At 38.8% G+C, this 12,735-nt stretch overlaps 1 protein-coding gene across 3 annotated transcripts in view; it reads right to left on the reverse strand.

Moving 5' to 3' along the window:
• Positions 1 to 12,735, reverse strand: part of IGF2BP3 (insulin like growth factor 2 mRNA binding protein 3) — a 111,483-nt gene that overhangs the window by 32,915 nt on the left and 65,833 nt on the right. For all 3 annotated transcript variants that reach the window (XM_021538252.3, XM_031503849.3, XM_085573135.1), the window contains 3 exons: positions 8,945 to 8,996; positions 8,789 to 8,852; positions 430 to 714 (listed from right to left, as the gene is read on the reverse strand). In XM_021538252.3, the coding sequence (XP_021393927.1) occupies positions 430 to 714; positions 8,789 to 8,852; positions 8,945 to 8,996 (401 nt within the window). The remainder of the gene's footprint in view (positions 1 to 429; positions 715 to 8,788; positions 8,853 to 8,944; positions 8,997 to 12,735) is intronic.

The following is a 12,735-nucleotide window of genomic DNA, read 5'->3' on the forward strand; positions in this document are numbered from 1 at the left end:
CCTCCCACATCTTGAATTGACAACACTCACAAATCCTAAAAATGCCCTAATCAAACAAACTAGAATAAACATTTGGGACACTTGGGTACATCACCACACTGACTGTATGCCACCCAGAACAACATATTACAGCTCTTTCAGTTTCACTTTTTGTGCCAGAACCATATTAGTACATCTGTAAGCAAAACTCTCCAGAGTACCATCCTGCTAGCACTCCTCTTTTACAGAGGAATAAAAGTCAGCTAGTATTTGAACACGCATCAAAGACAGAATCCAGTCCTTAAATATTGCAAAATATTTTCTGTTCTCTGTTGTCTTAATTTGCTCTCTGACCATGCAGATTAGCAATGAAGTTCTACAAATCCCTCTTTACACAAGCAACGATGACGCAACATTAAAGCTATTAATCAGTTTTGTAAAATAACTTACTTGGACTGTGTCTGCTTGGTAATGTTTCTGATTGTTGCTCCTTCTTTCCCGATAATGGCTCCTACAAACTGTGTGGGAACCAGCATCCGTAGAGGAACGTCCGACTGTGGTTTCTGCCGCGTGGTTGCGCCGGGTGACCCTTGCCTGGGAGGACCCCTCTGGCCAAATCCACGTCTTCCCTGGGGGTGTTGTTGTGGAGGTTGCTGGGCTGCCATCTCATCAGGGATGTATGCAACTTTCAAGGAATAGTTTTCAAGCTGAAACCCATTCAGTTTTTCTATTGCTCTGTTTATTTGGAAAGGGGAGAAGAGAAGAGATTAAAAAAGCCCCACGAGCACATGCAAGGCCTTATGAAATAAGTTATTCAGACATAGACTTCTGTCCTTTCTAAAGGAAAGGAAAACTAAAAACATTCCAAGATGAAAAGTTACATTTTAAATTCTTCAGCCAAAATTTTGATTACACAAAGTCACCTTATTAAGTACTACAAGTTAGCTCTTGCTTGTTCTGGGCTTCTGTGCACTTTAAAGGTTTTGCTGGTCCAACCCGATCAGCAAAACCTCATAGGAGACAGAGCTTATACACTCAAAAGCATTCTTTTGCCTGATTTAATTTAAATCAATTTTCCAAATAGAATTAAAGCTGCACCAGAGGGAAAACTTTTTAGCTGCTATCACAGCACCTTCATTAGGGTTTTTGCCAGCACAGCTATTTGGCTGGAGCTTTTGCAATAACTGATATAGCTGTGACAGGAATGGAAAAAAAAAAATTATGAAAGAAGAAAGCACCTTCATTTCAGCAGGAAAGAAAGCACTCAAAGCCAGTCAATTGCATCTGAAATGCCCCTTAGACTGCAACAGCACCTTGCAACTTACTAATTAGTCACATTATAGGTAGGCTTAAAAGCTAACAAGGAAACTAAAGCCCCATGTATACATTAAATTCTCAATAAAAGTAAAGTGTTAGAAGGCATTCAAAATGTTGTTTCAACTTCTCTTGTTCTTTTAGTAAAGCATCACAGAGGGATAATGCCCAAATGTACCCAACCCCCTCTCACTGTGGTTCCTCATGCTGAAAACCTCCTGGTTGCTCAGCATTGCCTCTGCTCTGTCCCTCTTCCTAACCAAGGACAAGTCTGCAGGTGCTCTTGGCTCTCCTCTTCACAGGAGGAATACAGTTCAACTCAAAAATGACATTTACAGAAGGTAGAATACCTTCCACTCACAGAGTAGAGTTAATAACACTAAATATCTAGCAAAGAGTAGGAATAACTAAGCTACATGCAGCACATTGGTAAACCAGTGGTATAAAATAAATACATTTGCCCCAAAAAGGCATTTCAACTTTTGCTACAACAAGCATTACTATTCAGATTATCAGCAATATACTGATCACTGAAATATGCACTGATATGGGATACTTTATAAATGCCAGACTTAATATTTGACCAAAGATTACTTGACAGATTTTCTTGAAAAACAAAATTAAAGTAAATTTAAAAGGAGGGAGGGAGTGTCCATTTTTATTAAAGAACTCACCAATATTTTCTTTAGAAAGCTCCAACAACAGTCCCTCCATTCATGCACATTTGAAGGACTTTACAGTCAGTTTGCCAAGCATTAGCCTCAGCAACACTTTTATTCCTGCCTCTACTACAGAGATAAAGAATGATGATAGCAAATTGCCTACATTTTCAAGGGCAGCAAGTGAAAAATACTATTTGTCTCCTGGGTGTCCCATTTGACAGTCTGGGTCACAAGCAGTCGTTGAAGCCCAGTTCAGAAGTGGTATTTGGATACCAAATATAACAGGTCCCTCATCTCCCAGGAGTTAAGCCAGCATCCTCAAAATACTCCAGTCTGACAGTGAAGAGCTTATAAGAACACAAGTAATTTGTGTCTTTGGAACAATGTTTAATAAGTGCTGATAATAAATAAGGCCCAAGGCAATGCCAATGAACAAAGAAAGTGAAATATTGAATAACTGATCACTGTTCATTAAATACTTCTGTTAACCAAATGAGACACAGGTCCTTTAGGAATTGCCAGGAGTGTAATTACTCCCATAATAGAAGAATCCTTTAGATCAAGTGGCAAATGAGCTGGATTAAAATTCGGTGAGGTTATTTCAGAGCTCACATTTTTAAATTTTTACTCCATGGATTTTGAAGAGCATTTTATTACACAATAAAACATGTTTACAAATCAGGAAGAGCATTGAGCAGACTAGTGAGACTTGAGTTTCTATGGATTTGTCTCAATTTTTAATTTCTGCATAGATTTCCAATGCCTGAAAGACATTTCACTGAAGTCTCCCTCTCTCTGGACATCCTACTTGGAAAAGGGGTCTGAGACCTTTCCTTTTTATACACCCTAGACATACTAATTTCTTGTTTGTTGCAAATATCAATGACCTCTATTTCTACCTCGAGTTTCACTGAAATCAACCAGAAAGCTGAATTGCTACCAGGAAAGGAAACGGCACTGCCAGGGCCATCCAGTTGCACAAGCCCTGTCTCTTTTGGAATCAAATATCAAGGTGTTGGAGAGATTAACACCAATTTTTTTGCAAATGTGCTGATATGCTCCAGATTAACGTCCATCCCAACTCATTTCCCTCCATGCATTTATTTTACAAGTTCAGACATTGCTTCTTTGCTAAAATGCATCAGCCTCCTCTGGCTTTAACACATCTTTGACCAGAATTCCAGAATTAACACAAAACCTGACAGTAAATCAGTACCAGAATACTCACTCTTCCTTAGAAGTGGTTGGGAAAGGAATTACTAGAATTATTGTTTGCAACCAGGCTTCATACCTATCATGGTTTCACACAAAACACTTCACATCAACAAGTATATATATAAATATATATATACACACACACACATATCCACAAATATGCACCATACTTTTCCTGGAGAGAAGGTTTTCATCTTAATAACAATTTATAAATTGCTAAATGGTTCCATATGTCTATAAGTACCTTAAATTCAAAGCAAACTGAGAAAAGTTAATTTGCCATTGTGGAAAATTAATTATGTCAACAGTGAGCAATCTCTGGCCACCAAAACCATATGATGACATGGAAAAATAGCACACTAATTCACCCTGTGAGTCACTGCGTTCTCCATATTTTACAGCCTGGCTTGTTTTATAGTTTGACTTGCTCAAATGATGGGAAGCCATAAGAAGAACCAGTAATTAGATGCTGATCTCTCAAGCCTTTGTGGAACTGGTATTTCTTGGGTATGTGGTCCCATATTCTACACTGATTTGGGTATGCACAGTGGAATGCCAAGATAACTGATTTGCAGTGGATGTAGCCCATATACAGTTCTAGTGCATTTTTACAGAGGGGAAAAAAACCAGCTTTGAAAAGATCCCTTTGGCTGTTGATTCTGGCCTTCACATTCCAATATTTGACAGTTTTCACTAGGTTTTTAAAGTACTGTCATACACTTTTCTTCAGTTTTTCTGGACTAATTTTTATCAATTTTGTGGCACAAAACATAGAGCTAGAATTAGGAAATGTGATGATTCAGCAGCCCTTCAGCACCATAACAAGCTCAATTTTAGAGGCATCTAGGCACTACTTTGGGGGCTGGAGAGACAGATATGGAAGAAAATCCAGGAAGAGACAAGTGGCTAAGAACTGTCTTCTAGATGGATGCAAAATTCCTGTAGAACAGCACTGCTCTCAGGGGAAGTCTGAGACTCAGCTAAAAGCAAGTGACCAGTTCTTCACAGCACCAGGGACATCTGTTTGAGGCAAAGCTGAAAATGATAATTGTCATTGCTGCAGTCCACAGGTTATATCAAGCTCCTTTCATAAAGCAAATACTCTCACTGACTGACCACCTTGAGAACTCCAGAACACAGCAACACCACCTCTATCCTCCCACAAAGACCTCTGCCTTCCCAAGTGCTGGGGGGTCTCCTTCCATGACCACACATTAATAAAGGCCATGCAGACTACTTCTGCCAGGGAGCACTGCTGAAAAAAGCCACAAACCATCTTTTACACAGAGGCTAAAATCCTAAAGAGTCACTCAATGAGGACAAAGTTGAAGAAAAATTCAGTTATCTGCCCCATTAAGAGGTGCCCTCCTTCCCTGAAGTAATCCTTTATATTTAGTAGCAACAGAAAATGTTTCTATTTCACATACCAGCAGGAGCTGGTACACAGAAATCTCTTAGTATAATTCTGAATTTTTTAATAAAAATTAATTCATTAAGAGGCTGCAGCAACTACTGTCTATGTACTGATAAGATGGATAGCAGCCTGGCTTATGTTCATGTGACACCTGCTCAGAAGCAGAAGATCCTACATAAAAATGAAACCTTTAAACAAGTATTCTGTAAATTAGTCTCCTGAGTTTTTCCCATCAAAATGGGATCTCACTACTGTCCCCTCATGAGCTCCCTATGAGAGAATGCTCACCTAGCCTTCTTCTCCCTTTTGATGCTAGTGGAAGTTAAACACCCTAGATAAATTATTATAGTATAAGCACCAAGTCTCGTGCTGGAAATCATTCTTCCACTGATGGCGTGATGACACTAAGCAATAGAAGGAGAACATATTTCACTCCCACATACAGCTTTTACGTACACCACTTTTCTTTTTTCATCCCTGAACAGATACAATTGCATATGAGAAGACATAACATGGCAAATTTTCTTTAGCATATTTTTTTAATATATAAAATAAAAATATAGGTTTCACCAGTACTTCTGAAAACAAAGGCAGAATGAAACCTAAGCTTATAATACACCACTGAATTTTCAGTATTATCATTCATTCCTATGGCACCATTAGCCCTGACCCACAATGGCATATAAAAATATTAGTTATGTGAATCCTCATTCATTCCAGGATACATGTTGTGCACACACACACAGATGTGTGCTGCATTGAAAAGGTGCTAAAAATTTTTTTTTGCAAGTATTCTGATTAAGAGGTGATCATCAGTGGACTTTCAAAATCCTGGATAAAGCTAAATCTTGTAGCATATACACTGGAATCCTACACACTGGAATCTTTGGGGGAGGGAAAGAGAAGGTGGTATAACTTTTGAAGATATCAGCCATAATTTAGGTGGCAGCACATCACAAGGACACAGCATGTCCTGCTGGTTGCAGTCAGGGATTGATATCAGGAAAAGGGGGGTTGTCTTTTGGCAAGCATGTCCCAAGCTGCCTCAGCACCTGCATGCAGCTGGTTGGGTTGCACAGGGTGAACCACAGGCTCCAGGCTCTATGCCTCACCCTCTCCTCTCTTCCAAATATTCCACAACCCACCACAACATTCAATCACTGTCTATTCCACAGCAGAGCACATGCTTTATAAAGCCTTCTCCCAGTTTCTGGGAAGGAGAGCAGCAGGGGCACTTTGAGAGCTAGAAGAAATCTCTCCTCCTCCCAAGTGCTTGCAGGAGAGGAGAGGAGGGATGTGGTGTCAGACCTGGTAGTGCCAGCCTTCTTTTTGCTACTCAGTGCTAGAGAGCAAAGGGTGGCTTTCTAAGGCCCACACATTACTCTGCACATCCCTCTACAATGCTCCTGGGCTGCCAAAAAGTACCTGATCTGCCATGCTGGTTCCCTTGCTCTGGCCACATTGGCCAGAAGCAGCATCCTGTTTTTTCTGACAAGACAGGCTGTACCCCTCCAGCTAGGAAAGAGATACCACTACAACAGGTCAAAGACACAGACCTACGTCCCAGCTAGACATCAGGAACTGTGCACATCTCAGATTTTGAATGCTGTGCACTCTAAGACTGCTTTCTCAAAAAGACTGCAGCAATCTTTTGTGTTTTCATTTTCCAAATTAATTTTGGATGCAGACCTGAACTGAACATGCCACAGCTGTAGTACCAGCCTAAAGGAAATAACCTCTGCCACAACTACTTAAATTTGCAAGACAGAAAATGGCTCAGTTTCCCAGCTGGGCAGAACCACAAGTTTTATTCAAAAGTACCGTCCTCCAAGCAATGCATACCACACTTGCTTAGAACTGCTTATCAAAATATCTCCAGATTGTATTACAGCTCACTCACTACACACTGCCAGTACACACTCCAACAGTCATGGCAATGCCATACAGATATCCAGCAAGGAAGTAGCCAACTCTGCATGTTCTGTCAGCCAGCACTACTGTGGGGTTAGTGTGTGCATTGCAAAAAGGACAGCAGAGGTGCAGTTAGAACTAGGGACCCACTCATTGTATGTGGCAGCATAGAAATCTTCATGTCATGGTGTTTGATCCAAAAACTGTGGCAAAGAGCACCATTTACCCTAAAGAGCTGAATTCCAAACTACAAAGATTGTTACCAGCTGCTGACTCTTTGGAAACCTAAACAGCTTTTGATAAAGTCAGCTCTTGTTACGGCATGTCCTTCATAGGATGGTCAGCACTGCCTTTATCAACACCTGCACACTCCCTCTCCACTGCCACAGTCATCCCCCACAGCCAGGTCCAAGCAGCAAAGCTAGGTCATGTCTGGGAAAATCATTTCACTGAAACAGCATTGCAGTCACTATGGAATACCCACACATATGCAGGTCCTGTAGTGAGCCTTCATTCCAATTCCTCAGTTGAGGAATTGATCACCTTGATCCAGCCATTTCTCCTAAGGTTGCAAGGTCACCTCCCAAACTCAGACAATCTCAGCTAACATTTTTGAACAGAATATGGACTCATCTGCTTAGAAAACTTGTGTCATGTGAAAGCATTCACAAAGGCACATCAATGCTCCTCCACTTTCCCTACCCATTCCAAGGAACCAAAGTGCCATCATTCAACCTGTATCACTTCCGCTCCCCTACAACATCCATGCTGCATGCCAATTTGCCCGCTTCAAACTCAAGAGGTTCTCATTCAGTGTCACATGGTTTCTTATGAAAAAGAAAACATTATCTTAGACCCTTCTTCACAGTCTTTCCTTATCCCAGCATTTCCTTGGGATTGACCTTAAATTTTAGCACATAAAGCTGGGAACAAAACTGTTGTTTGCATCTTCACAAGGGAGGGCACAAGTCCAGGAATGCACATCACAGATGACAGCTCAAAAAAATATATCATGCTTCTTTCCATGGTATTTTTAGTACTTCTAATATTTTCAAAGGAGAAACTGGCACACATAGTATTAATCTGTAAACATTACACCACTGTAAATTTCTTCAGAACTAGAAATACAGCCTTCTTACTTGCTACACAACAGAATCAAAATAACAGAAGAACCTGAAGAACTTGTTAGAACAATTCAGGTTTTGAGAAAAGTTAAATAGAGAATTCAAGGAAAACATTGTTTCCTTCAGCTCCAGCATACACAGGAGATACCACTGACACAAGTTTCCCATCACATTTGTTTATAATACATTTACAAGTAACCTAATGCTTTGAAAGATTAAATACATGTGTTGCATTCAAGTTACACACAGATGATAATTACTTAATTATATGTACAAATATTGTTTCATTTGTAATTTTGAATTAATGCACACCATAAGCACACTCTGCATCTTAACTGCTGGTTTTAGTTTGCCACAAGGTGGCAGAAATTTCAAAGTTAAAATAGAAAGCCCAATGTAGGCTATTCCATGAGTTTGGTTTTATTTGACCTGCTATGACTAGAAAGAGAGGAAGTAAGTTTATGTCACCAGATTAAAACTTAAGAACCACACATGTCCATTTCTTGTGGTAGAGAAGCAAAATTAAATCTTTAGCATGGTACATAATACAGATTTTAAAAGGAAAAGTATGCACAAACAATGATTAAGTAAAATATTTTTAAATGTTAATATCTAGATTAAAAGTTCTCAATTACTGAAGATATAAAGAAGCATAAAATATGTAGCCTAAATTTTAAAAAATACCAAACAAATTATTTTAGGTATGCATATTACACCTTGTGTGTGTTTGGAAGCAGTATTAAATTTTTAAATGAAAAAGTCCTGTATTCTCGTTAGCAGCTACATTTTTTTTTCCTGTTATTTTTGCTATGATTGTTTGTTAAGAAACAGACACAAAACAATGAACACTGCAAGAGGGCATCACTAAAACATGGCTAAAAATATCATTAAACAGTAACTCCCAACCTCTCTCACTGGCAAATTGACTTTCTGCTCTCTCCAATAAGGCAAATTTCTTCAATTTTTCAATTTTTTAAGATTATTAATTTACTTTTTATCAAAATAAAAGTTAATTTTTAAAATTGTTAATTAAGGTGAGCTACAGACTTTCTTAAAAGTCAAGGCTTAACTTACTGTTAAAATGGTGTCATGATAAGTCACATATAAAGTCAAAACAACATGAACTCCAAAATGTAGGTGAGGTGACAGCAACAACTAAAGATACTTACTGTCTAGCCTGGTCCTTATTGCCATATGTTACATTTACAACTGCAGTCTCCGTGTCAGTGTTCACTGAAAGGAAAATGCATCAAAAGGAGGGTAAGTTCAGTGTGCACTCACTTCCCACTACAAATTCAAAAGCAAATTGAAAGTTGAAACAGTACCTTGCTCACAGTTCTCCACAGTTCCATACTGAGCTAGCAAACTATCCAGCACCTGTAAGAGGCAAAAGAAATTATGTATTTAAATTTCAAAGCAGATTGACAAAACAAAAAAGCCTCTAAAAACCACCAGAATTTAAAAAATTATTGTAGGAGAATACAGATCATTTAAGACAGCCATTCCAATAAAGAATAAATTATTATTCCATGTAGAACAAGTACACATACTTGTTTTCTCTCTCATATGAGGAAGTCTGCATTTAAAATTTCACTAATGTGAAAATAGAAAGTATAACCTTAGGTAGGCACACTGGACTGTATATTCCAAACTTTGAAAATAGACCTCCAAGTCACCTGTTCTCAGAGTGGGCTAAAGCAGAGGCAGAAAGAATTAGAGAGAAGCAAATCAGAAATAAAACTTTCTCCATGTATTCCAAGAACGTATATCTAACTTTGTCCCTGTTTGGAGTTATTGGGGTTTTTCCTTCCAACACACTTAGGTTGTATATAAATGTGTTATTTTCTTCCTTAGTGGGGAAATGTCTGTGTAGAGAAGGAAACAAGAATCAGCAGCACATGAAGAGCTATTTCACAATTATTTGGCCGATTTCTCAAAGATCACCATGCCAGAGGAACCACTCACAACAGTATCTTCACCATTATTTGAAAGTCACAATTTTTCCTTTGGTAGAAAGCTAGGAAACAGGTAAATGTATATGACAAGGGGCAAAAGAAATCTAAATTAAGTAGTTGTATTTTGCATAGTTTTATTCTTGTCAAATGGAGGATGAAGAAGCGGGAAATATACAAGCTTCTGGGGAAAAATCAGGGTGTCAGAGTATTCCAGTAAAAGCATTAACACACCCACAGTTGTACCACATCTAAAATTCACATGGTATAGAGTTTATTTTCTTCCTGGTGAGAAATCATGTTGCAGAAAATGGTGACTCTGGCAGTAACTAGAAAATATATAAGTGCAGCATTGTGGTGTATTGCACCCTAATGTTTTGTCTCAAATTTAACTGATGCTGGAAAAGTCCACAATTTACAAGAAGAAGTGAAAAAGTAAGATTGCACTCCCTTCTGTAACCAAAATGACATTTCTTAAGTTAATCTCTTAAGGGGAAAGGTAAGTAAGAAAGGGAGGAAATCCCTTTGGGAAAGGAAGAAAACAAGGAAGCAAAGATAAAAGGAAGGCAGTAGGCATAAAAAAGCATCTGTGATGCTTCCCATTGCAGTACACTTCCCTTTGCTATAACCAGCAATCAAGTGTGCACAAAACCCCAGTCCTTAAAAATGTAAAAAGGTAAAATTCAGTCTACAGCTTCATGAGATTAAAATTCCTAAATTATAATCTATGAATCTACCACGTACTTTTACTACAATGTAAACAATATTTCTGAGATAAACTGCTGTTTATATGGCAAACCTGGAGACAACTTATATCAGTGCAATTTCCACTATTTGCCACCTACTAAAGTTTAAACTGCATATAGATGCTTCAAAGGTAACATTTCAAACCAGGTATTTAACAGCCAACGCAGTGCTCACCAAGTTGGAGTAATGTATTACTGCTTCTAACTGCAGAATTTCCCCATGCTTCTTGTAGAGACTCTAGTAAGTTTTCTTGGCAAGAGTTTTGTTTTCATAGACAAGTTGTTAATTGTCCTCTCATTCTACAAGTAGAGATTAGCCTAGTCTGAGAGTTTGCCTTTTCAATCCCCTAAAAAATCATTTTTCTGCTGCTCCTCGGATCTGACAATTAGAATCTAAGTGAATGTTTGCTCTGAAATTTACTAAATATTACCAAAGCAGAGATGCTCCAGGGGATTAAAATATATTAAAAGTTTCTGCAAGATGCTTTTAAACAATGAAAACACTGGCACAGATGAGTAGGAGAGTTGTGAGGTCTTGCAGGTCTGCAGCTGTACCTCACACAAGCCAAGAGAGCCACAGCATGAGATTAGAGGAAAACCTTCTTCCACAGACTGCTTAAGGGATCCACTGAAACCAGTGGGTGAACAGAATCTCAGGTGGGGGTCAGGGATTTAAAACAAGAAAAGCAAAGATTTTCCTGGCTTAGAGATCCTTTCTGAGATGTCTACTTGAAATAAGGCACCAAAGAGTTCATTAGTCTGATAAAGCAATTCCTTTGTCCCTACAGTATGCCAACACCTGTGCTGTTCTACACTGCAGACCATGCCACAACATGAGCAAATGTGTTCAGCTGTTCTTATGTTTGAGCTGTGCAGACCACCACCTCATGGCCATTCTGCCCCAAAGCTGCAAAATTTCAAAACACAATTTCATTTTCATCCTTTTTCATGCAGGCAAAGAACAGTGCTAGAATATCCAATGTACCACAACAGTTTCCTTAGTGCTTTAATCACCAGTCAATTAACCAATATTTTGTATGGTTTGCTTGGTAATAACTAATCAATATTTTTGTAAGGTATTTCTATATTAAATTTATATTCTGGGCTAAGCATACCTTTATATCGCAACCCACGTATTAAAGTCACCATCTTCATTAAGAAAAGAAATGCTTTAAAGCTAAATCCACACAACTTTTAGAAGACACATTTTCCCTAAAAAGTACTTTCAAGGAAGTTTGTGATCAGCCATCAGAAACTTCTCTACACACTATCCCTTGCATCTGCTCCCAGGAGCCTAAGAACCCAAAGACTACTTTGCTGTTATTCTGAGGAGCAGCCCAGAATGGTATATTCAGCATCACACCCCTCTCAAGCAGGAGTTCTCCACTTACGCCGCTCCTTAATCCTCTTCTGATCCATTTTGGTCAGTGTCCATCCGGGCTTTAATCCAAGTGATTTGGGTTCCCATGTTTTTTAAAGGGTTGCTTTACTGAACAGATTTATGAGAAGTTTCCTCAAAGGATTTGAGCTTGCTTTAACCAAAATAAGAAACAATCCTCTTTGGTCAAAGATACTCATTCTCTACAGCACTCTCTTCAGGAGAAACTTGAAATTTCATCACCATCAGCCTCATGCAGCAGGATTTTGAGTGAGATCAACACTGCAGAGATAGCCTTTTAACTAGACTGTATTTAAAATGCACTAGTACAAAAGTTTCAGCAGCAGTTGGGGTATGTGTGAGTGAGTGTGAGGACTAAGTTTCATGGGTGAGAACACTTTTAACTGAACCAGCTGATCCAGCTGGGAAAAGTCATTGCAGTCATATTCAAAGCCATATCTTCTATTGTAACTCACTTTCAAAACACAGAACTCAATCCCTGCACGTTTCTTGCTTCACATGTATTTACTGCAACAATCAGTTTCTATTCACATCTTTCATTTCTTCGTATGTCTCTCACTATCTTTTCCTTCTCCCCAAAATTTTTTCACTAGCCCAAAGCCCATAGTTCTGCTGCAAAATAAACATGTTTTGTTTGAGCTGCTCTTCCGTAACACTCTTCGTGTACAGCCTTGTTGGGCAATCAGAACAAAATTCAAAGCCAAGTTGGTGGTGCAGCAGCAATTCTGATGAGCAGCTGAAAAGTTTATTTGTACAAATATTTAATCTAAGCTAGAAAAAAAGGTCTTTCCTTTTCTTCAGCTCTCCTTCTAGCAGTTGTCTAAATTGGGTCTCCTGCTCTTGTTATAGCACAGATGTCTCTCTCACAAAAAGCTGCAGTCTTATACTGTGGACTTTCATTCATCAGGCTCTAAAAGCCAATTCTGACTTCATTATAAACAGCATTACCCTACACCAAGCCCCACAGATCGAGGCTGCTTTACATAGAAAAAAAGGAAACATTACTCTTCAGTGAAACC

The sequence above is a fragment of the Lonchura striata genome, chromosome 2 (assembly GCF_050655825.1).
Source record: "Lonchura striata isolate lonStrDom1 chromosome 2, ASM5065582v1, whole genome shotgun sequence".
Taxonomy (NCBI): domain Eukaryota; kingdom Metazoa; phylum Chordata; class Aves; order Passeriformes; family Estrildidae; genus Lonchura; species Lonchura striata.